This window comes from Bombina bombina, chromosome 6 (assembly GCF_027579735.1).
Source record: "Bombina bombina isolate aBomBom1 chromosome 6, aBomBom1.pri, whole genome shotgun sequence".
Taxonomy (NCBI): Eukaryota; Metazoa; Chordata; class Amphibia; order Anura; family Bombinatoridae; genus Bombina; species Bombina bombina.
This window is the reverse complement of record NC_069504.1, coordinates 727,350,949-727,378,205: the sequence shown is the minus strand read 5'-3', so window position 1 is coordinate 727,378,205 and position 27,257 is coordinate 727,350,949. Positions and strand designations below refer to the sequence as shown.

Genomic DNA, 27,257 nt, shown 5'->3' with positions numbered 1-27,257 from the left:
TAAATGCTAAACAGCATTATAAACCTAATTAAATAATCACACAACAGACTGTATCATCAAACAAAGTTTAATGAACAAAAACATTTTTTTACTTGCATTTTTCTGCAAACAGTTCTCTACATTGTTAGCATGTTAGATAATATTGGGTCCTATTCTATGCATTTCAATCTGGACTGATTAAGCAGTTAGGCTCCCCCACCTCAAGCAGCTGGACAGGAAAATAATAGGGAAGTGCCTGCTAGATCTTGTTCCTTTGAAAGCTGCTCGATAGCTAATTTCTGTTTACACAGATTAATTTCAGTCTGCTAAGCTTACATAACTTTGCTGCAACATAAGCGGACAACTCCACCTACTGGCTATTTTAATTAGTGCACTGCTTTTCAATGCTTTTCAATAGCAGTCACATGACTGAAGAAAAAGGTTGTTATTCTGAAACGGCGCAAATTGAACCAGCATAGGCCGAGGGTCACTTGTACATATATATTAATGTATTTATGTGTGTGTATATGTATTTACAGTTATATATAAACATATAAACACATAAATATATATGTATACACATATAGACAGTGCATTAGAGCCCTTTGCCATTAAGTAGATGAAAACATGATAAAATATTTTTTTTTTCCATATTCATATTTAATAAAGATTTTAACTATGTATTTACTGTAAATATTTCATATTTGCTAATGCAAATATGCTATGTTGTTTGTGTGATGAGTGTTGGGTATATTCCACTTTTTTTTTACTCCATTAAAGGGACATTATATACTAGATTTTTCTTTGCATAAATGTTTTCTAGATGATCCATTTATATATGTCTGGGAGTTTTTTTTTTAATAACATTGTGCTGGTTTTCAGACTCCTAACCATGCTCCAAAGTGTCAGATTTTTATGTGCGTTTACAGACCACTGCTGGCTCCTGTTTGTCTAATCTGTCTTTTCATATGCAGGGTAGGGGTGGGGGGGGTATCGGCACCCAGCCCCATTCACTGGGTGTTCCAGCTAATCTCATCAACAGTGCTAAACTTGGAGCTTCTAAGTGAGTTTTTAAAAGGTTTCATACAGGATTTTTAGATCAGTATCTGTGCATATTCTTCTTTATAGTAGTGTCTATTACACACAGTTGTATGTCCCTTTAACTACTATGGGGAATGTGAAAATGTGAGAATGTTTGTGCGATCTCGGGTGTTAGATTTTATTTGCACTTTTTTTTCTCCATTGATTTCTATTGGGGGATACATGCATGCTCACGCCAAAATTCAAGTTTAGATTTTTGCGCTACTCGAGTTAACGCTTGTGAAAAATAAGTTTTTTTTGTAACCTGTAATAGGAACACAACACCACTAGTGCAAAAAGCTTAACTCTAGCAAAGTTTTCACGATCACGGGAAAAAAAATACTGCGCCACTTGTAATCTAGCCCTTTGAAGGACCTGGCAGAACTGATGAGGTGTATTAGATCATATTGCCAGAGTAGAAAGTATTAGATGATCAGGCCCTAAGTATTGGTCTTTGGTAAACATACAGAGATAATATACAGAAGCAAGTGTGTGTGCGCAGAAGCTATAAAATAAAGAGATCAGATTTCCCTGCAATAAAAACCTATTTTAATGGGTGGTGTTTTCAAAGAACAAAAGCAGCTGTTTCATATACAACAATAAACAAAATGGAACACTTTTTTATACATGGGGGCCTATCTTTCAAGCTCCGAATGGAGCTTGATGCCCCGTGTTTCTGGCGAGCCAGAAACACCAGTTATGAAGCAGCGGTCTAAAGACCGCTGCTCCATAACCTGTCCGCCTGCTCTGAGCAGGCGGACAGACATCGCCGCAATTCAACCCGATCCAGTATGATCGGCTTGATTGACACCCCCCTGCTGGTGGCCGATTGGCCGTGATTCTGCAGGGGGCGGCGTTGCACCAGCAGCTCTTGTGAGCTGCTGGTGCAATGCTGAATATGGAGAGCGTATTGCTCTTCGTATTCAGCGAGGTCTGACGGACCTGATCCGCACTGTCGGATCAGGTCCGCCAGACCTTGTTAAATAGAGGCCATGGTATGCTCTGCAACTGGTACAAGTAATTGAAAAACATAATTAAGCAGAAAACTATTTTACAGTATACTGCCCCTTTAACTCTGAAGGGGTTAAAGGAATTAGATAATTTTGCTTAGCACTTTTATGTCCCTTTAATTCATATTAGTATGAGCTCATAGCTGCTGGGTGCAACCAATCACAGCTTTTCTGTGTACATTTAATGTTGGTTTTGGTGACTCAGTTTTATTACAGTGATGACTTTTAATTGGATGATGGACTCTGGTGTGACCTTAAAATGAAAATGCAAGCAACAATTAACTTAAAAGAATTTTTTTCTGTTTAGACATTTTTTTTATTCCTAATCAACTTCACAAAGTGGGGCAGCCAGAGAAATCAAAGATTCCCCACAAAAAGTATGCACAGTAAGCACTCTGGGCCTTGACTATGGGCGGTATAATTCCAAAAAAAGGAAAGGTTAAAATATGACTTTTATTAATAAACCTTTAAAATAAGGGCAACACACAAATTAAAAGAATCCACACACTAGCAACTTCAGACTGTGTGAAGAAGTCTAGAGGGGCCTCGTGTTAATCTTGTAGGGCCTCAATTTTGTTAGAGTCACACTCCCCCTCAGAAAATATATAAATATTCAGCTCTGTGAAGTGTGGTGGATAGATACGTTTAATCCACTTGCATCATATGCATACGCTAGTATGAATTTCTCTGTGTAAGTGGTCTGGCACTGTATACTTCAAAACACCAAATTTATACCATAAATATAGATATGGCGCTTGCAATCAAATCTACCTGGGACTGGATAATCTCTCAATCCCCGAGAAATTGTAAGTCTATGATCATTAATTAACCCAATGATAAACAGTTTGCATATTATATCATATGTCTGGTTTGGTTAGACTGTCACAATTATAGATCTCTATCGTCCTCTTGCTGTGGATTCAGAGCAACTTGGATTACAATACAATATTATAAATTATATGATCCAGATATGTAATGTATGTCATGCTTCAACACATGTAGTTCAATATGTTCCTTATATTGTAAGTAATGCGCTTGATCTGATATACATTTCTTGGGTTAATCACATGTGAAAAAGAATACCATTACTGACTAGTACATTAATTACAAATAGATACTTTTGTAGTGAGAAACACAAAGTATCAATAATTAGCGTGTTGCTTCAAAAAGAACTGTAATTAGAATATTGGTTCGAACTTTCCTCTCTTAGGGAAATATACTTTAAATAACAACTTTGGTATGGTAAAGTATGAACCTCACTATACTAGGTTTAAACCGCTATAGCGGCAAGATATAAATCTTGCTATGAGTAAAGTTGAAATTCCACTATTGTAATGGACTTAAATAAAGTCCTATAATCTCGTCTTGAGACAGTAGTCTGTTGTGTTTTATAGATCGTATAAGTGAACACTTTAACAGTCAATCTTGATATGTAATGTGCTTGAGATCAATTTTACATCCCTTGTCAACTTTAATATATAGATTCACTCGAGAACCTGTACATTCAGTTCTGCTATCCTTGATAATTAGAATTAAACTGTAAGATAATAAAGCAAGTCACTGTCTTATGTATGTTACTGTAGGTCCAGTACTACCCAGACATTATTAAACTCAAGCGATTATTGAAGTTAAACGAACACCCAGTTTTAACTCATTTTGTGATATTTTAAGTGAGATTCAATAGTCCCCTTTGAGTACCGTTGGTTTCCTAAAGAATCAGTGCCATTGTTCTATTGTGTTAATTAGCGAAAGTTAGTAAAGGTATCAATAGTATACAATCAACGTGTGTTGCAGTAAATACTTGATCTAGCCTACTCCAGACTGTGCAATGTATTCAGCATTGGCGATATTCAGTTAAATAAATGCTAGGTCTGGCAAAACCCAGACCGTTCTGTACATTTAGCACTAGCGATATTATAAATACTGAGTCTGGCAGTATATTTAGGCTTGTTAACGCTAAATATATTAAGTACTGACAAAAAAATTGTGGTTGAATAAATTGTGAGTCTTGCAAAACCCAGACCCTACAACAATTTTAGCTATTTCAACACTAGCAATATTTATGGAGAGAGCATATTCATTTTGAGTCTGTATCTGGCTATTAAAATAAGAGCGCCCAAACGCTCTAATGGATCCTTGGTGTATAATGTCCTTTTAACTACTATGGGGAATGCGAAAATGTGAGGATGTTTGTGCGATCTCGGGTGTTAGATTTTATTTGCATTTTTTCTCCATTGATTTCTATGGGGGAATACATGCACACTCACGCGAAAACTCAAGTTAAGATTTTTGCGCATTTTTTCTTAGCACTTTTATGTCCCTTTAATTCATATTAGTATGAGTTCATAGCTGCTGGGTGCAACCAATCACAGCTTTTCTGTGTACATTTAAAGGGACACTGAACCCAAAAAAAATTCTTTCGTGATTCATATAGAGCATGCAATTTTAAGCAACTTTCTAATTCACTCCTATTATCAAATTTTCTTCATTCTCTTGGTATCTTTATTTGAAATGCAAGAATGTAAGTTTTGATGCCGGCCCATTTTTGGTGAATAACCTGGTTTATTCTTGCTGATTGGTGGATAAATGCATCCACCAATAAAAAAGTGCTGTCCAGAGTACTAAACCAAAAAAGCAGCTTAGATGCCTTCTTTTTCAGAAAAAATTTGGGTTCAGTGTCCCTTTAATGTTGGTTTTGATGACTCAGTTTTATTGCAGTGTTGACTTTTAATTGGATGATGGACTCTGGTGTGACCTTAAAATGAAAATACAAACAACAATTAAGGTAAAAGATTTTTTTTTTCTGTTTAGACATTTTTTATTCCTAGTTCAGTAACTATGTGTCCTAAATGTAGGTCCCAAAAAAATGTAATAGTGGTTGAATAGTGCAGAGATAGATAAATGTCTGTAAAATGTACATACAGCTGTTTGTGCCTATTTTATTAAAATCCTCTCTTGTGACTATCAGCGTGTCATCTAAGGGTGGCAGGGACAGGCTCCACGTACCACTGTGAGTCACGCTTCTATAAACGGCCTGTCAACTCTATTCAGTGGTTCCAGCTGTGCAAACATTTTAGTATAAATTACTGGTGCTGCAGAACAGCTCACGAAATCCAGATGTTTTAGTTTATTGCTCTACACGCACGGAACATTCGGACAGTGGTCATTGATAACCCTCTCTGTGCCACCGAACGGTTTAAAGGGACAGTAAACCTTATGTAATTACAACATTTTTCTGAATATTATCTCCACCTGGATATCAAAAATAAATACAATGCAAAAACAGATATTTTACAGTGTATTTTCTTCTGCTGGCTATGATTACACAGCTTTTCTATAGCCTATGCTGGACCAGTGAATACAGTAGATTTGCTTAGTCAACAAATGCATTATAACAAGACAATGCAATAGCACTTACTCCCCCTGTACCAGGTGACAGCCATCAGCCAATCAGAAATGCATATATGTATATTCTGTGAATTCTTGCACATGATCAGTAGGAGCTGGTGACTCAAAAAGTGTAAATATATAAAGACTGCAATTTTTTTTAATGGAAGTAAATTGGAAAGTTGTTTAAAATTACATGCTGTATCTAAATCATGAATTTCATTTGACCTAAGTGTCCCTTTAAAGGAACAGTCCACTGAGTTTCCCTTTAAAGGGACAATCTACTCCAGTATTTTTGTTTTTTTTATTGTTAAAAAAGATAGATAATCCCTTAAATTACCCATTCCCCAGTTTTGCATAACCAACACAGTACTTTTTACCTATGTGATAACCTTGTATCTAAGCCTCTGCAGACTGCCTTATATCAGTTCTTTTGACAGACTTGCATTTTAGCCAATCATTGCTTTCTCATAAGTAAGTCCACAGGCGTGAGCACAAAGTTATCTATATGGCACACATGAACTAACGCCCTCTAGGTGAGAAAAACTGTCAAATGCAGATAAGAGGCGGCCTTCAAGGGCTTAGAAATTAGCATATGAGCCGTCCTATGTTTAACTTTCAACTAAGAATACCATGAGAACAAAGCACATTTGATGATAAAAGTAAATTGTAAAGTTGTTTAATATTACACGCCCTATCTGAATCATATAAGTTTAAGTATGACTAGACTGTCCTTTTAAGTATAAAAACTTTCAGTATAGGTAGGGATACCACAGACAAAAGGGGAGAAAAAAAGGTATAACCTTTATCCTTTCAAAAGCCCCTTATCTTATCTGCTGAGGCAATTTAGAAACATATATGGTGCAGTTATCAAATAATATTTGGGTAAAATGTACACACACACACGTACATACATATACACATACACATGCATACATCCACACGCATGCACACATACATATACACATGCCTACATACACACACACACACACACACATACAAATGCATACATACACACGCTCGCATACAAATACACATGCATACATGCACGCACACATATATACACATGCATACAAATACACACACATACATATACACATACATACATACATACACACATACATATACACATACATACACACACACATACATATACACATACATACATAAACACGCACACATACATACACACACACACACACACATACACATGCATACAAACACACATACATATACACATGCATACATACAGACGCACACATACATATACACATGCATACATACATATACACATGCATACATACACGCGCACACACACACACACACATATATATATATATATATATATATATATACACATGCATACAAACACACACACATACATATACACATACATACACACGCACATATACACATACATACATACACACGCACACATACATATACACATACATACATACACACACACACATACCTGTACATATACACATGCGTACATATACACATGCATACATACACACGCACACATACATATACACATGCATGCATACACACGCACACATACATATACACATGCATGGATACATATGCACACACAAATATACACACATGCGCAGATACATATACACCTACACATACCTACATATGCACACAGATACATATACACACATACATACCTGTATATATTTATTTGTATTTGTATAAACATTAATATACATGCACAGTGCACACACAATGTTGCATTAGAGAAACAAACAAATATTATATTGTATGTAGGTAATCCGCTGTAAATGGTTAGTGATTCATTGGCTTAGGGATGACTATTGTAATTTGTTTCTTTGATAGAAGATTTAATTTAGCAGGTAATTGTGTTACTCAGCAGCTGTAATATTTTGTTGGGTGCTGGAAACATAATGGAGTATTACGAAATTACATTTTCTAACCCCCTATTCATTATTAAAGATGCTAAGTTAGTTACACAAAATGCTTGAATAAATGTGGTTATGGGATGGGCAAACATACTGATTACATACCTGTAAAAAGTTAAAGTTAAAAAGTTAATTAAAGGGAAGTTAATGTACATAGATCAAAACAAACATTTTTTTTTTCCTTTTATGCTTACAGTATATGTCTCCACCAATACATTAATGGGAGGTTCTGCTTATCAACCAATGAGCAGTAAGAATATATTAAACACTTCATTTTGTGTAAGAAATGTGCTTTGTTCCTAGATTTCAAATGGAACCAGACAGGGGTGCCCCTTGTCCCCGTTTCTTTTTGTGTGCGTAGTAGAAGCCTTGCCTACTACTATTAAATCACAAACTTCCATTAAAGTGCCATAAACATGTTGAGATCTGTGCATATCCTAAAACGGCTAGCTAAGTTAAAATAGTTTGCATTAAAAAATTGTTTAAAAATTGCTGGGAAGTATTTTAAAATCATTTTAAAAAATAAACAACATTAGTTCATAGCAATGCTGTCTGGAGAAGTCTGATCCACCCCCTCTTATCAGTGTTTAGCATCAGAAACACATGCATTGTATTTCAAGCAGCTTATTTGTTTCTAGGCATGCTCCATCAGATAATGAGTGTTCACTTCAGCATTCTACCAAAACAAGGCAGGTGTTCTAAAATAAGTTTTCTACCATAGGAATGCGCGACCTATGTCACTTCCGGTGATGTGAATCAGCTGCTGGAGGTTTGTGGCGCTCACTGCGCATGTGCTAGAGGCCCAACATCCTCCAAACAGCTGTTTAAGGCACAATAGGTGACTGAGCTGCATCTTCATAACTACAGGGGAGTGTATAGGGACTGCGAGGGCCCCTCACGCACATGACCCATAACCAGATGTGATTACTGCTGGTATACAGAGATAACAGATATTGCATTAGCTCATTCTGTGTTTATTAGTATCTGACTTGCACAGTTTACATTTTTTATAAGTCAGATCTCTAGACTACTCTAACTTCAGCGATCTGTTTACAGCATTTAACGTGCAGCCAGCCTAATATAACAGTATGAGGGTGCCCACAGCATACTTAGCTAATAATCACAGGGCCCGTGTGGAGCCTCTCACCCTCCTTTAAACAGTTGTAAGTCTGGATAAAATGGGAACATGGAGATTAAACGGTTTATAAAATGTACAAAAATCATTTCTAGCAGGTTTAGTTTGAGCTATGCTGCGTATGTTGTGGGCGCCCTCATACTGTTATATTAGGCTGGCTGCACGTTAAATGCTGTAAACAGATCGCTGAATTTAGAGTAGTCTAGAAATCAAACTTATAAAACTGCGCAAGTCCGATACTAATAAAAACAGAATGAGCTAATGCAATATCTGTTATCTCTGTATACCAGCAGTAATCACTGTGCTGCATTCGTTATGGGTCATGTGCGTGAGGGGCCCTCGCAGTCCCTATACACTCCCCTGTGGTTATGAAGATGCAGCTCAGTCACCTATTGTGCCTTAAACAGCTGTTTTAAGGAGGTTGGGCCTCTAGCGCATGCGCAGTGAGTGCCACAAACCTCAAGCAGCTGATTCACGTCACCGGAAGGGACGTAGTAGACACATTCCTACGCGGTAGACAACTTATTTTAGAACACAGGTATAGATGCAGCCATTAAAGGAAATGTGTGGGGGGAGTTAGAGCTGAACAATTCAGAAACGTAAAAGAAAGGGTTAATGGTGAGGCACTGCAGTATACATTTGCAGGTAAAGTAATTAAAATACATATTATATTTTGTCTCTATCCCAATTTGTTTTATGTCCCTTTAAAGGGACAGTCAAGTCCAAAAAAAACTTTCATGTTTCAAATAAGGCATGACATTTTAAACATCTTTCCAATTTACTTTTATCACCAATTTTGCTTTGTTCTTTTGGTATTCTTAGTTGAAAGCTAAACCTAGGAAGGCTCATATGATAATTTCTAAGCCCGCCTCTAATCACATGTTTTTGTATTTGCTTTTCACAACAGGGGAGAGCTAGTTCCTGTAAGCCATATAGATAACATTGTGAGCACGCCTGTGAATTGGGGCAGACACTGCACTAATTGGCTAAAATGCAAGTCAATAGATAATAAATAAAATGTCATGTGATCAGGGGGCTGTCAGAAGGTTCTTAGATACAAGGTAATCACAGAGGTAAAAAGTGTATTAATATAACTTTGTTGGTTATGCAAAACTAGAGAATGGGTAATAAAAGGATTATCTATCTTTTAAAACAACAAAAATTCTGGTGTTGACTGTCCCTTTAAATGCATTTTAATTCAGAATAACACCCATAAACTTCTTCTATCCTTTTCTTCTTAACAGAGCCACTAACCTCCATACCTTCTCTGCTATTAGAACTGGATAGATTTCACCAAGGTTCTAATTTTCTTATCAACAAATCTAAATCCGAAATACTAGCTCTTAATTGCTTAATTGCGAAGAATGTTGCATAAGTCAATCTAGCAGTATCTGCCTATTGTGTCTGCAAACAAAGCTTTTGAAATACTTGGGGATCTATTTAGCTCCCGCAATGCATGAGGTTTATTTCTAGCTATGTGACCCTCTAGAAGACGCTCATAGCAGATCTGTCAGCTTAGAGATTGAAGAGTATCTCTTGGCTATGGAAGATTATTTCCATCAAAATGAACATCCTTATACGATTATTATACTTTCTTCAAGTGCTCCATATTCCCCTCCCACCTAGATTTCTCTTAACACTACAAAATAAATTGTTTGGTTTTATATGGGATAGGAGATGTGCAAAAATTAACAAAAATCTTCTGTGCATGCCCATAATTTAGGAGGGTTAGGTGTACCAACCCTATTAGAATACAGACAAGCGGTATTTATTCAAAGAATTATAGACTGGTTTATCAATTTTCAACACAAGTCATGGGTAGCTTTAGATCATGATATCTGTGGGGTGACACACTTTTGTTGGCAAAGAACATCCAAGTTGCCACATAATATCAAATTAAATGCCATTATCTTGGAAACATTTACTGTATGGGACAGTATGTTAGTATTTTCCGCTTTGACACAACGTACAATGAGGAATTTATACCGGTATTAGAATCCATTGGTAAACAGAAAAAAGTTAAAGGGACATAAAAAAAATGTCGTTTATGATTTAGAAAGAACATGCATTTTAAAACAACTTTCCAATTTACTTCTATTATCTAATTTGCTTCAGTCTCTTAGTATCATTTGTTGAAAAACTTATCTAAATAGGCTCAGTAGCTGTTGATCGCTGGTTGCGCATAGATGCCTCACGTGATTGGCTCACCCATGTGCATTGCTATTTCTTTAACAAAGGATATCTAAAGAATTTGATAATAGAAGTAAATTGAAATGTTGTGTTCTCTATCTGTATCATAAAATAAAAAATTGGGTTTCATGTCCCTTTAATCATCGAGCTTTGAAGATATATCACCTAAGAAAAGAAAATAGACTCTTTTCATCAGTTGAGCTTGTAGACAATGGATTTGATATGTTTAATAATTACTTTATCTTACACCAAAGTCATTCATACATACAGAAAAATCTGTTAAAGGGAGATTATACACTAGATTTCTTTCATGTAATTGGCAAGAGTCCATGAGCTAGTGACGTATGGGATATACAATCCTACCAGGAGGGGCAAAGTTTCCCAAACCTCAAAATGCCTATAAATACACCCCTCACCACACCCACAATTCAGTTTTACAAACTTTGCCTCCTATGGAGGTGGTGAAGTAAGTTTGTGCTAAGATTTCTACGTTGATATGCGCTTCTCAGCATTGTTGAAGCCCGATTCCTCTCAGAGAACAGCGAATGTCAGAGGGACGTGAAGGGAGTATCACTTATTCAATACGATGATTTCCCTAACGGGGGTCTATTTCATAGGTCTCTGTTATTGTTCGTAGAGATTCATCTCCTACCTCCCTTTTCAGATCGACGATATACTCTCAATTTACCATTACCTCTACTGATAACTGTTTTAGTACTGGTTTGGCTATCTGCTATATGTGGATGGGTGTCTTTTGGTAAGTATGTTTTTTATTACTTAAGACACCTCAGCTATGGTTTGGCACTTTATGCATTTATATAAAGTTCTAAATATATGTATTGTACTTATATTTGCCATGAGTCAGGTTCATGTATTTCCTTCTGCAGACTGTCAGTTTCATATTTGGGGAATATAAACATTTTTTTAAGAAATGTATTTCTTACCTGGGGTTTAGTCTTTCTTTCAATTGACTATTTCTTGCAAATTGCGGGCGGTATTAGGCCCGCGAGTGTGTCTAATGCTAAACTTTATTGCATTATTCTTGGAGCGAGAATTTTTTGGCGCGGAAAGATACGTCTATGACGCAACTTCGTCATTTCCGGCGTCATACTTGACGCCGAGACCTTTCACACGGTTGCGTCATTAGTGACGCGAGTGTGTCATTTCCGGTTATTTTTGGCGCCAAAAAAGTTTGAATAAATGTTTTGTAGATGATCTATTTATATAGCCTATACAGCTTTTTTTTTCGTTTTTTTTTAAATGTATATTTTTGCTTATTTTTAAGTAATAAGATTGCACTGATTTTCAGACTCCTAACCAAGCTCTAAAGTTTTAGATGAATACTGATGTATGCCTACTCCAGCTTGCTCCTGTTTGTGTAAAGAGTCTTTCATATACAGAGGAAGGGGAGGGGGAGTGTCTGCTGTTTTTGCTATAGAAGCACTTTAAGTGGGTGTTCAGCTAACCTTTTCAACAGAGCTAAACTGGGAGCTTCTAAGTAAGTTTGTAAACGGTTTTATACTGGATTTTTAGATCAGTATCTGTGCATATTATTCTTTATAGTAGTGTCTACTACATGCCGTTACATGAAAATTGGTGTATACTGTCCCTTTAAGACCCATGACTGCCTTTTATGTACATCTCTATCTATCTATTACAAAGACCCTTTCTTTAGCTTATTCCTTAGTACAGATAACTCCACAAAGTTATGTACCATACTACATAGAAAGATGGTGTGAGAAGCTTAATATTGACATAACAGGAATGGTTATGTCTCAAATCTTTTCTACTATTTCTACAGTATCAGTCTCTAGCAGAGTAATTGAGCTAAACATGGAAATTACTCAAAGTTGGTATCTTACACCCTCTATGATCAATAAAAACACATTTTAATTTTTTCTCCAATTTTCCAGCCCCCTGTGTCATGTGACAGGCATCAGCCAATCACACAGGATATACCCTGTGAGCTGGTGCAAATGTTCAGTGGGATATTGTTCACCAGAAAGTGTGAATATAGAAAGACTTTGCAAAATATTAGAATGGAAGTAAATTGGAAAATGTTTTAAAACTGCATGTTCTATCTGAATCATAAAAAGTTTTGACTTGAGTGTCCCTTTAATAAGATTCTCAATAAATATACATACATAAGTAGAAACCGTTTTTTATAGCCAACAATTGTTGGAATAATAAAGAATCAGCCAATTTCATTACATTTTAGGACTAGACAAATATTCATATATTAAATACAAAAGAGGGAATAATAATATTGGGGAGTGTAGAACAAAGCACACATTTTACAAAAAAGAAACTGCGTTTAAGGTCCTTTTAGGGCTCAATTGCACTAACGGCTAGTTTTAACACCAAAATAATCGGGGGGGGGGGGGGGAAGAACATTCTATCATGTTTAAAATGTGAGGTTTAAATGCATGACAGGACTTACTATACCCTAAAACCCCTTTTTATGTTGGTTGGGTCATGCAGGGGCGTAACTACAGGGGTCTCAAAGGTCTCTCAACTGAGACTCGACCAACACTTCTAGGGGCGCCCATCTGTATCTACAATCAGTGGTTCTGTCACTACACAGTGCCTGGTGAGGACAGGGCTTCCTCTGCATCATGCCTGGCCTCTCTTTATGCCCCCTGCTAAACAGGGCTCACAGTTTAAGGAAGGTAATGATTTGACTTTACAATGTGGTGACAAGGTTTCCATGATAGCCACCCTAGTGTTGCTGTACAGGAACACTGCACAGATCCTTTGACACAAATTAACCACAGTGGGAGAAAATGTCTCCCAGTAACAGAGACACAGGTCCTTTTTTAGTATATGATTGCCAGCACAGCTTCTGCTTATTGCAAACAGACAGAAAGGGTGCTGTTGAAATTAGGATCTCCTCAATAGACTTTGCCTTGGGGTCCAATGTGGTCTAGTTATGCCTCTGGGTTCAATGTCAGTAAAAACATTTTCCAGTTTTCTTTTAAAAGATAAACCTGATTTCTGCTTCCTAAAATTTTTTTAAAGGACCATTAAACTTGACGTTTCAACAACGCATAATGGGCAAGATTACAAGTGGAGTGCTAATTTATCGCACGCAAATTTGCTCGTTTGCGGGAGCTCGATAAATAACCAGCCATTACAAGTGGCTGGTTATTGCTACCTCGAGTTCACAGTAGCAATTAGCGCTTTTAAAAATTACCAGATATCAGATGTCTGGTAAATTTTATAAATGCCCCAAATTATCACAAAATCAAGTGTTAGTTTTCTTTTTTAAATTTAGCATTTTTAAAAAAAAAAAAAAAAGAAAACTGCACTTAGCAGTTTTTGGGGGCTAAAATCGGTGGCTATGGGGTGAAAAGTTCCTTTACATTGCAGTCTATGGGAACTTTGTATTCCCAGTAAATATATATATATATATATACATTTAGGGTTGCACCGATACCATTTTTTTATGACTGAGTACAAGTACCGATACTTGTTTTCAAATACTCGCCGATACCAATTACCGATACTTTTTTTTTAATGTCATGTGACAGTTTACCAAGCACAATACAGATTAATTATTTAAGATTCCTTCTTTATAATTATAAAGGGCTGTAATTCAAAAGACATTATGAAATAATAAAAAAGTTCACTAAACATGTTTATAAATAAAAAATATTACAATAAAATATTACATTTAAAGGGGTGATACAATTGGGTTGTAGGGCTGTTATATAACATCAATCTGACATTTGTATGGAGGTTCGACTCTAAGTTGAACAGTCTTTCACTTTCCACACTACTGCATGGGGCAGAAAGATATTTTTGGGCCATTTTAGCCAGAGCTGGAAATCTGTTTATTAACTGCCCAGTACTTCAGGGGTTTGTCTGAACAAGGTACAGTGATCTCTCCTACAATAATACAAATAACAGCAATTTTTATTGTCAGAACAGTAGTAAACAATTTTTAGTTTAGTCTCCACTCCAGTTTAAAATGAAATGGGAACATGCAGTTTGAAAAAAACGCCACAAGATAGCATATGGGTAGGAAGTGGAGGTATCGGTTTAAGTATCGGTGCATTTGCACGAGTACAAGTACTCATGCAAATACTTGGTATCGGTACCGATACCGATACTAGTATCGGTATCGGTGCATCCCTAACATATATATTTATGGTTTAATATGTGTACATACATATATTAACACATAAATATATATCTATATAGTCCTATACATATATATTTACAATTTGCTGCCATCGCTGTGCTACTTACCCCCTTCGCTGCGCGAGGTTCTCATGCTGTGTCTAACATCATGAGAACGAGTTTCCCATAGGAGCCTATCGTAGCACACTCTCGCGAATGCAATGCTTCCTAGCAATGCAAATGCGAGCTCGCATTCCCATTGCTGTAAACTTGTAATACCAGCACACATTAGCACGCGCTGGTATTACTCAGTGGAGAGCTAATATCGCTTTCGCACTCCACTTGTAATCTGGGCCAAAATGTTTCATTATTTCAAATGAAACATTATTGCAATTTATATATATTTTTAAGGGTCTGCACTCAGTTTCCCTACAGAGGGTATTTTGTATCCAATGGACATTTTTTGAAGTCCTCTGGATTATTTAATTGTATCTCTCCCTAATCTACCTAATATTAATTATTGCAATTTACATTCATTATCTCTTTTGCAGCCTTTTGTTGTAAAATACATAAAAAAAATGTTTGTTTCACTTTCTTCCAGGGAGGCTTGGGTTAATACTTTAAGGCAATTTATGCAAGCTTTTGTTTACTTTTCCCTCCCTCCCTTTCTAAGCCTCTATGGTGTCACATGTTTTTAAAAGGTGGATTATAAATTTTGCATCAACAAGCATGATAGGCAAATCATTATTTGCAATAGTAACCAAGTTGAATCAGTGCTAAACCACTGATACAAGCGGGCAGGCTATCTCAGTCTGCACATGTGCAAACAGAGTTTGTGCTATATCTGAATATTAGTTTGTGATTGGTTAGCAAGGATTCTTTTGTTCTGGGGGACAGCAAATCGGTGACAAGAATAAACATAAAACTATACTTATTTGACAAAATAAAGCTGCGGTTTCCAATGCAAAATTATTCTTATATATGAAGGTTTATAATCATGTAGTTTACTATTTCTGTTTAGTGTCCCTTTTTAAATGAGATGTTTTTGCATTTCCTAAATTAATAGATATTAACCCCAAAATTCGTTTTCTTTCTTTCTTTCTCTCTAATTCTTTCTTTCTCTATAGAAAAACAATTTTTGGACTGACTATCATTCTATTTAATCCATCTGTGCCCAACCTGAGATCATTTTCTTTCTGTCCATTTTCATCATCCTCCCCAAATAAAAGAGAAACTTACCTAAATATAATTGCTATCATATTAAAAAAAAATGGAAGTAGTTACCAACATAACTGCTATTGATATTTATGGATTAGTTGTTACCCTGACTCATCCACATTTCTCTTTCAACAGGTGCTTTTGTGATCTGCTGGACGCCTGGCCAAGTCGTTCTCCTTCTGGATGGTCTAGGGTGCAAATCCTGTAATGTACTTGCTGTTGAGAAGTATTTCCTCCTTTTGGCCGAGATCAATTCTGTAATTAACCCAATTGTCTACTCCTACCGGGACAATGAAATGAGGAACACCTTTAAGCAGATACTCTGTTTCTTTTGCAACAGGGGCTCAAAATATACACCTTCTATGAAATCCACAAATACTGAGAGGAGAATATTGTCTACCAATGGACATTTAATGAGGGACTCAACCCTCTAGAGATGTGCTGGTGGCATCTGGATGTTAAACTCTTACCTAACTTTTTTGGGTACCAGAATATTCACACCCCCTTGGAATACTTTCCAGAAAACATAGTGTGTAAACCCAGGATTAACTGGAAGAGGGAGATCACATGACTGCAAGCAAGAAGGGGAGACGTATCAATTATGGTTGATATAATATAGAGATACAAACAATTTGAGAACTTTTTGGCTTTGCCTTTTTTTATATAAGAATGTTGCTGCTGCTGCTGCTGCATCCAAATTGCTTCCTTTTTTGGAATGGACATTTATTTCCTAAATCTAGTAATGTTTTTTCCACTATTAATATAAAAATATTTATATTTTTAAGAGTGAAATAAATCCCTTTTTTTTTTTTTTAAAAGTGTCTCTATAGAAAACGTATAGATCAGTTCCAAAAAGTTTAAATGAGACATCATAGTATAGCCCACCTAGCTCTAGAGAGACGCGAATCCGCAGAAAAACAGCATATAGTTACTGGTTACATAGAGAATAGAATAAAGTGTGAGTGAGCAAAGACGCAGTTAATAAAAAGTGATATATTGCTGGATTAGCCACAGGATCGCTTACTTATGTATTTTACATAACCATCATTTTCCACTATAGACAGGTTGAAAAGGAATATGGGAAGGAGATATGTGATGTAATAAGTGGAATAATTGAGTTGTATTAAATGAACATAGAGGATGAACGTTTGTACATTGTTGATAAATAGGTTACGTGTTTATGTATATGAAATGTACAGTATGCTAGATATTTTGGGACAATTAAATGTTAAAAAAGAGCAGAAAAATAAACTATTGTAAAGTTGTACAGGAGTTTATTTCTTGGTAAAATGCCTATTAACTTTTTTGTTTTTAATTAATGAAAAGTTAATATATATATATACACACACTATAAATGATGTATCCCCATGTCCTGCACAGCAACATGCATACACACGCATGGCAGCCAATTAGGTAGACACGAGTGAGTGTGTGTATATATATATATATATATATATATACACACACACATACATATAATAATAAAGTCGAGACAGTATGGAAAATGCTAAAAAAATAAGCAAAAAGAGTAATTTGAAAATTCAATTCACCCTGTACTATATTAAAAAAAACACTTTCTTAACACATTATTTGATGTTTTACTTTGTGAATTTGATGTATTTTAAAATCTGATGACTACAACACACTTCAAAAAAGTTGGGGCAGTCGTCTGTTTACCACTGTGTAACATCACCTTTTCTTTTAATAACACTTATAAAGCATTTAGGCAATGAAGATACCAGTTGGTTAAGTTTAGCAAGCAGAATTTGCCCCCATTCATCCATTATGCATGTCTTCAGCTGCGCAACTGTACAGGGCCTTTGTTGCCTTATTTTGTGCTTCATAATGCACCACACATTCTCAATCGGAGACAGGTCAGGACTGCAGGCAGGCCATGCTAGCACCTGCACTCTCTGCTTATGCAACCATGCTTCACAAGGGGTGGAATGGGTGGAAAGTGGGCGAGAGACGTGGCTGTCTCTGCGGGACAGAGATCAGAATTAGGGACTGTCCCTCTAAAATAGGGACAGTTGGGAGGCCTGCTTTAGAGTGTTACAGTTATATTGACGCATGTAACCAGAGGGAATAAAAAGCAAAAAAATATAAAAAATTATATATATATATATATATATATATATATACAAAGCTTTAAAACTGTTATACATTCCTAATAAGTTTTTTTTTATATTTGATCATTTTTCTAACAGTCCTTTATTTTCTAAGTTAATGGGCATAAAATGGTTAAAAAAAACTGAACCCATTGAGTTTCTACATAATGGCAGGAAACTTGTCCTTTCATTTTATTAACAATTTTACCTCTGTAGCTCCTAACTTTTTTCATCATAATTTTACTAATCTGTGAATGTGGTTACCAGGCAGGGGCATAACTACAGGGCTCTCCACTGCTACCCGGACCATACTTTTAGGGGGCCCATTGCTACTCAAGTAGAATAAGTTTTCAGAGCAGCTTGTTTACAGGCTGCATTTTTTATAATCCCCACTAGAGGTCACTAAACTGGGGAAAAAAGGAAGAAAGCTCTGCACAGAAAGCAAGCAATTTGCTGTGCTAATGACTTTCTCTATGCTGTAGTGTTTGTTATGGATGTTTGATAGCTTGTGCATCAACTCCTTCCTCCTGTGTATGTGTGTGTGAGCATGTGTTTGTGTATTTATGTATGATTGTGTGTGTATATAGCTTTAGGTATGCTTTGAAAGGGGTGCTGTTCAAATGAGGGTGGGGGGGCTGCCACAGACTTTGACCTGGACCCAGTCAGTTATAGTTATGCCTCTGCTACAGGGGAAGAAATAATGTTCACAATAAGTACAAGAATGTAAGCTTATGAGTGAGCACCTAGAAAGCTTCACATTTGCATACTTTGTATGGTATTGTCATGGGTGGGAAGCTTTGCTCCCTCTTATATAAAATAAACTGGGGGTCTGACAGAACCTCTCAAGGAAAGTCCACATCTTAAACTGCCATGTCCCTACTGTACAAATGACATGCAGAGAACTCCCCTAGACAGGCCTAAGCTTTTACTTGTCCCCCAGAACCATCCAAATTGCCATTCCAAAATACACAAGGACACATGTAGTATAAACCGTATAATCTATATTCAATATGCAGGGTATTATCCTGCTGGAAGTAGCCATCAGAATATGGGTACACTGTAGTCATAAAGGAATGGACATGGTCAGCAACATTACTTAGGTAGGCCGTGGCATTTAAAGAATGCTCAATTGGTACTAGTTTCCAAGTGACAGACAGCACACACCTGATGCTCGTGGTAGAGGGCCACTGCACACACCTCTCTGCAATATGTAGTCAACTGATTTCCACAGCACCAAAAAAGATAGGAAAATTGTTGAACAAACTTAGCTTTTATTGATCCATTTCAGCTTATACAAAGCACTTGGCACACAGCAGCAAAAAGCGACGATTCGGGCTGTTAACCCTTACTCATGCTTATTCAGATCACCAACAAATAACATTGTGATATCTAAACAACTACAAAATATCACCACCTAGTGGTCAAGACTTATTATTCCTAAAAAAATTGTTAAATACATAGTTAAAAACAATCTACTGTTAGTTGTTACTATTTTCAAATATATATACCTTACAAATTCATCATATGATAATACTATTATCTATGCTACAGTTTACTTATTCACAGAAAATACAATGTGGTTTATATTACAAACTATTTTAAATTTTACTCACAAGAATACTGTCATATCTATTTCCCTGTTGATCCCTTTGGGAACTAAAGCATCCAACTTATGTATCCAAAAGGATTCTTTCCTCTTTAGTTGTGATTCCCTATTTCCACCCCTTCTTTGGGGTTCAACGCTATCAATGACTTGCCACCTCAGTTGTGAGATATTGTGACCAGCTTCAATAAAGTGACAGGCTACCGGGGCCTTCATGTCCCCACATCTTATATTTGATCTATGTTGACTGAGGCGATCACGTATTTTTCTAACTGTCTCGCCCAAATAGATTTTGGAGCACGGACACTTTATGAGATAAATTACATGCATAGACTCACATGTATACAATTTGTTGATGTTAAACTTCCTACCTGTTTGGGGGTGTACAAACTCTCAATCCTTTATGACTGAATGACAGCTAGCACAGTTTAAACATGGATAGTTACCACATGATTTAGATGATATATATGTCTGTGTTTTTACCTTAGCCCCAATATCATTCTTGACTACTAGATCTTTTCTACGCCAACATGTTCATGAGTTGTTTTGAAGACAACTTTGTCTATGAAAATGCTTTATTCTTACAATATGGGGCAGCCTGGTGGCGCTTCATAGATGACGTGTTTGGCGTGTGGTGGGGTGACATTGGTTCCCTATTGGATTTTGTAAATCAGTTGAATAGTGCAGTGCAGGGACTAAAATTTACACTTAATTTTAGTGAGACTAATATTGTATTCTTGGATACTGAAGTGCACAAGGATGTCATGACTGGCAATTTAAAAATTGACATGTGTAGGAAGAGTATAGACAGAAATTCCCTACTTAAATATGATAGCTTCCATCATGAGTCTTTGAAAAATTCCCTACCAAAAAGCCAGATGCTCAGAGTTCATAAAATAGTAAGTGACAGCCATATGAAAGAGATAAGACTTAGAGAGATGACTGAGAGATTTGTACAAAGGGGTTATCCTTCTAACTTAGTGGAAAGGGAGAAACAAAAAGCCAATAATATCTGTGAAAATAGGCACAAAATTAGGAATAAATAGGATAGAATAGTGTGTGTAACACAGTACAATCCATATAGTGCTGAAATTGCCCAATACCTTAAAAAACATTGGCATATAATAAAAAACTGTAATACAGATATAACTGAGTTTCAAAACTATCCACTTATGGCATATAGGAGAGTACCCAATATTAAAGATCTAGTAGTCAAGAATGATATTGGGGCTAAGGTAAAAACACAGACATATATATCATCTAAATCATGTGGTAACTATCCATGTTTAAACTGTGCTAGCTGTCATTCAGTCATAAAGGGTAGAGAGTTTGTACACCCCCAAACAGGTAAGAAATTTAACATCAACAAATTGTATACATGTGAGTCTATGCATGCAATTTATCTCATAAAGTGTCCGTGCTCCAAAATCTATTTGGGCGAGACAGAAAAATACGTGATCGCCTCAGTCAACATAGATCAAATATAAGATGTGGGGACATGAAGGCCCCGGTAGCCTGTCACTTTATTGAAGCTGGTCACAATATCTCACAACTGAGGTGGCAAGTCATTGATAGCGTTGAACCCCAAAGAAGGGGTGGAAATAGGGAATCACAACTAAAGAGGAAAGAATCCTTTTGGATACATAAGTTGGATGCTTTAGTTCCCAAAGGGATCAACAGGGAAATAGATATGACAGTATTCTTGTGAGTAAAATTTAAGATAGTTTGTAATATAAACCACATTGTATTTTCTGTGAATAAGTAAACTGAAGCATAGATAATAGTTTTATCATATGATGAATTTGTAAGGTATATATATTTGAAAATAGTAACAACTAACAGCAGATTGTTTTTAACTATGTATTTAACAATTTTTTTAGGAATAATAAGTCTTGACCACTAGGTGGTGATATTTTGTAGTTGTTTAGATATCACAATGTTATTTGTTGTGTTAAGGGTTAATGTCATATGGTATTTAAGGAGCAGCTAACAGGTGTTCTGAATAAGCATGAGTAAGGGTTAACAGCCCGAATCGTCGCTTTTTGCTGCTGTGTGCCAAGTGTTTTGTATAAGCTGAAATGGATCAATAAAAACAGAATTTATGCTTACCTGATAAATTACTTTCTCCAACGGTGTGTCCGGTCCACAGTGTCATCCATTACTTGTGGGATATTCTCCTCCCCCATAGGGAAAGGCAAGGAGAGCACACAGCAAGAGCTGTCCATATAGTCCCTCCCAGGCTCCGCCCCCCCAGTCATTCGACCGACGGTTAGGAGAAAAAAAGGAGAAACTATAGTGTGCCGTGGTGACTGTAGTGTATAGAGAAAGAAATTCTTCAAACCTGATTAAAAAACCAGGGCGGGCCGTGGACCGGACACACCGTTGGAGAAAGTAATTTATCAGGTAAGCATAAATTCTGTTTTCTCCAACATTGGTGTGTCCGGTCCACGGTGTCATCCATTACTTGTGAGAACCAATACCAAAGCTTTAGGACACGGATGAAGGGAGGGAGCAAATCAGGTTACCTAAACAGAAGGCACCACGGCTTGCAAAACCTTTCTCCCAAAAATAGCCTCCGAAGAAGCAAAAGTATCAAATTTGTAGAATTTGGACAAAGTGTGCAGAGAAGACCAGGTCGCTGCCTTACATATCTGATCAACAGAAGCCTCGTTCTTGAAGGTCCATGTGGAAGCCACAGCCCTAGTAGAGTGAGCTGTGATTTGTTCAGGAGGCTGCCATCCGGCAGTCTCGTAAGCCAATCGTATGATGCTTTTCAGCCAAAAGGAAAGAGAGGTAGCAGTAGCTTTTTTGACCTCTCCTCTTGCTAGAATAAACTACAAACAGAGAAGACGTTTGTCTGAAATCCTTTGTTGCTTCTAAATAGAACTTTAAAGCACGGACTACATCTAAATTGTGTAACAAGCGTTCCTTCTTTGAAACTGGATTCGGACACAAAGAAGGCACAACTATTTCCTGGTTAATATTCTTGTTGGAAACAACCTTTGGAAGGAAACCAGGTTTAGTACGCAAAACAACCTTATCTGAATGGAACACCAGATAGGGCGGATTACACTGCAGAGCAGATAATTCAGAAACTCTTCTAGCAGAAGAATAGCAACCAAAAACAGAACTTTCCAAGATAACAACTTGATATCTATGGAATGTAAGGGTTCAAACGGAACCCCTTGAAGAACTGAAAGAACCAAATTTAGACTCCAGGGAGGAGTCAAGGGTCTGTAAACAGGCTTGATCCTGACCAAAGCCTGAACAAAAGCTTGAACATCTGGCACAGCTGCCAGTCGTTTGTGTAACAAGACAGATAAAGCAGAAATCTGTCCTTTTAGAGAACTCGCTGATAATCCCTTATCCAAACCTTCTTGGAGAAAGGAAAGGATCCTAGGAATTTTAATCTTACTCCATGAGAATCCCTTGTATTCACACCAACAGATATATCTTTTCCATATTTTATGGTAATCTTTCTAGTCACAGGTTTTCTGGCTTGTACCAGAGTATCTATCACAGAATCCGAAAACACACGGTTAGACAAAATCAAGCGTTCAATTTCCAAGCAGTCAGCTGGAGAGAAACTAGATTTGGATGTTCGAATGGACCTTGTACTAGAAGATCCTGTCTCAAAGGTAGCTTCCATGGTGGAGCCGATGACATATTCACCAGGTCTGCATACCAAGTCCTGCGTGGCCACGCAGGAGCTATCAAAATCACCAAGGCCTTCTCCTGTTTGATCCTGGCTACCAGCCTGGGAATGAGAAGGAACGGTGGAAACGCATAAGCTAGGTTGAAAGTCCAAGGTGCCACTAATGCATCCACTAGAGTCGCCTTGGGATCCCTGGATCTGGACCCGTAGCAAGGAACCTTGAAGTTCTGACGAGACGCCATCAGATCCATGTCTGGAATGCCCCATAATTGGGTCAACTGGGCAAACACCTCCGGGTGGAGTTCCCACTCCCCCGGATGAAAGGTCTGACGACTCAGATAATCCGCCTCCCAGTTTTCCACTCCTGGGATGTGGATCGCAGACAGGTGGTAGGAGTGATCCTCCGCCCATTTGATGATCTTGGTCACCTCTCTCATCGCCAGGGAACTCCTTGTTCCCCCCTGATGGTTGAAGTAAGCAACAGTCGTCATGTTGTCTGATTGGAATCTTATGAATCTGGCCTTTGCTAGTTGAGGCCAAGCCCGGAGAGCATTGAATATCGATCTCAGTTCCAGGATGTTTATCGGGAGAAGAGACTCTTCCCGAGACCATAGACCCTGAGCTTTCAGGGAATCCCAGACCGCGCCCCAGCCTAATAGACTGGCGTCGGTCGTGACAATGACCCACTCTGGTCTGCGGAAGCTCATTCCCTGGGACAGGTGATCCTGAGTCAGCCACCAACGGAGTGAGTCTCTGGTCTTCTGATCTACTTGAATCACTGGAGACAAGTCTGTATAGTCCCCATTCCACTGTTTGAGCATGCACAGTTGTAATGGTCTTAGATGAATTCGCGCAAAAGGAACTATGTCCATTGCTGCAACCATCAACCCTACTACTTCCATGCACTGAGCTATGGAAGGCCGTAGAACAGAGTGAAGAACTTGACAAGCGTTTAGAAGCTTTGACTCTCTGACATCTGTCAGGAAAATCTTAATTTCTAAAGAATCTATTATTGTTCCCAAGAAAGGGACTCTTGTTGACGGAGACGGGGAACTTTTTTCTATGTTCACCTACCACCCGTGAGATCTGAGAAAGGCTAGAACAATGTCTGTGTGAGCCTTTGTCTTTGAAAGAGACGACGCTTGAATTAGGATGTCGTCCAAGTAAGGTGCCACTGCAATGCCCCTGGGTCTTAGAACCGCTCAGGGCCGCCATCAGGGGGTGACAGGGATGACTACTGTCAGGGGCTCAATGAGCCAGGGGGGCCCCATGAGTCAAGAACTAAAAAAAAATTTTTTTTTTTTTTAAATTTTGGCAGCCACCAGTGGGTACTACAGCAGAGTGCTAATTGAGCATGGGAAATGTTATTACAAGGAGTAAAGTATTAGCATTTGAGAGGATTTCTTAGTGTGCACTAAACCACTATGCGCAGTGTGAGACAGACTTGGGACTTTGTACAGTGTGTGCCAGAGTCAGACGGCAGATCACTTTCATTTGCAGAGGAGGTAGGACTTACTTAGCAAATGTTTTTTTTCTTTGTGCAATTTTGGATTGTAATTTCAGTGTGGTAGTAGTTGTTTGGTGGGGCTAGGGGTCCATAAAAACACATTTTTTTTAGCAGCAGTGTATTTATGATTATTTGACAATGCTGTAGAAATTCTATATTTAAAACCATGCAGAAATGTTTCTTCCTCAATACACAAATGGTAAATGCCCTTTTGGCAGATATGCATTTTATATATATATATATATATATATATATATATATATATATATATATATATATATATATATATATAACATTCCAGTTTACTGCCCCTTTATGCAAGAACTTTCCAGATGCAAGGAGGCATTTTATCTAAGATTTTTACATCTGCATAAAATGTTATACTCTTAGACTAAGATTGCTCAGTGTTTGAAATGAGACAGGTTAACTTAAAACTGTTCAGTTTACACTACAGATGACTTAATTTTGAAATACATACCAAAAAGCCTAAATACTGCATTTAACCAGATCTAATGGTATGAGTACCACAGCTTATGGTCCCACCAAGACCATATAGAGTACAGCATTTTCAAAATCCATAAGTACAGCTGACAGCTGGGAAAATTTGTACACTATATTTGAAGTGGTGCTCTTGGTTGGGGAAAATGGGGACAAAACAAACAAACAAACAAACAAACATATGTCAACCTTTTAAAGGTACTTTTCTTCATCTATCCATCTACCCAGCTCATTAATGTACAATTTTAAATTCACAGAATTATTTTTGTTTGCACATTTACAAATATGATTCTTTAAAAAGTGATCTCTTAATTTCTGAATTTTTTTTTATCATGCATGTCACACACTGTTGATTTAGGTGATGCAAGGTGCATAAATGTTTCCTCCTGTGAGTGTTTCTGTGGGTGTCTGTGTTTATGTCTTTGTGCTTTGGTTTGTGTCTCTATGAGTGTGTATGTATTTTTTATCTGTGGGTCTCTCTGTGGGGGTGGGTGTGTTTGTCTTTGAGCTTTTTCTGTGGGTGTCTCTGTGAGGGTGTGTGTATGTTTGTCTTTGTGTATTTTCTCTGGATGCCTCTGTGAGGGTGGGTGTGTATGTCTGTGTTTTCTGTGGATGTCTCTGTGAGGGTGTGTGTGGGTATGTATGTATGTATGTCTGTGTTTTCTGTGGATGTCTCTGTGAGGGTGTTTGTTTTATGTGGGTGTCTCTGTGAGGGTGTGTGTATGTCTTTGTGTGTTTTCTGTGGATCTCTCAGTGAGAGTGTGTGTATGTATGTCTTTCTGTGTTTTTTATGTGGTTGTCTCTCTGTGTGTGTATGTCTTTCTGTGTTTTCTGTGGGTGTCTCTGTGTGTGGGTGTATGTCTTTGTGTGTTTTCTGAGGCTGTCTCTGTTGGTGTTTCCTTGGGTGTATGTGCAAGTTTGAGTTTGTGTGTGTGTGTGTGTCCATTGTCTGTTCCTTTTTAGGACATTTTGACTTTACTACTAATTATTCACATCTTTCTACAGACTTTGAGACTAACTAGACCTTTCCGGAAGTAACCAATCCACCATTTAACCTTTAAATTATTGTTTAGGCAGTTCAGGGCCCTTCCTTTCAGCCACTGCATGCTGTTGTCATAATTTAGTTGTCATCTTCCTTTACAAAAAGATAATCAGAACTCCATATTTTGTTTTCTAAATCTCCTTTTTTTTTTTTTTACAAAACTATAGTTTACCTCATTACTTGTCAGGTCAATGTAAACAAGTGCTAAGTGTCTGTTTGGGTGTCTGTGTCTGAGTGTGTTTCTTTGCGTGTCTGCTAGAGTGTCTATATGTGAATCCTTATGTGTGAGTTTGTTTGTGTGTTTCAGTGTATGAGTGTGTCTGTGTGTGTATATGTTACTACCTTTACAACATTTCAAAGTTTAAATAGACAATTAAGAATAAAGTGCATATATGTTTTAGTCACTTGGTCAAAAATTGCACATGTCAAAGGAGGGGGGGTGGGGCCTGATCAATGGATGAGTCAGGGGCCCCAAAATTCCTAGTGGCGGCCCTGGAACCGCTAGAAGGGACCCGAGCACCTTTGTGAAAATCCTTGGAGCAGTGGCTAGTTCGAATGGGAGAGCCACAATAGGTAATGTTTGTCCAGAAAGGCGAACTTTAGGAACTGATGATGATCTTTGTGGATAGGAATATGCAGATACGCATCCTTTAGATCCACGGTAGTCATAAATTGACCCTCCTGGATTGTAGGTAAAATCGTTCGAATAGTTTCCATTTTGAACGATGGCACTCTGAGAAATTTGTTTAGAATTTTTAAATCCAGAATTGGTCTGAAAGTTCCCTCTTTTTTTGG

At 37.4% G+C, this 27,257-nt stretch overlaps 1 protein-coding gene across 2 annotated transcripts in view; it reads left to right on the top strand.

Annotated features, from left to right (window-relative positions):
* LOC128662236 (lysophosphatidic acid receptor 2-like) overlaps positions 1–17,316 on the top strand; it is a 91,354-nt gene extending 74,038 nt beyond the window's left edge. For both annotated transcript variants that reach the window (XM_053716057.1, XM_053716058.1), the window contains exon 3: positions 16,185–17,316. In XM_053716057.1, coding sequence (XP_053572032.1) covers positions 16,185–16,483 — 299 coding nt within the window. In that variant the 3' untranslated portion in view covers positions 16,484–17,316. The remainder of the gene's footprint in view (positions 1–16,184) is intronic.
* Positions 17,317–27,257: the final 9,941 nt, after the last annotated feature.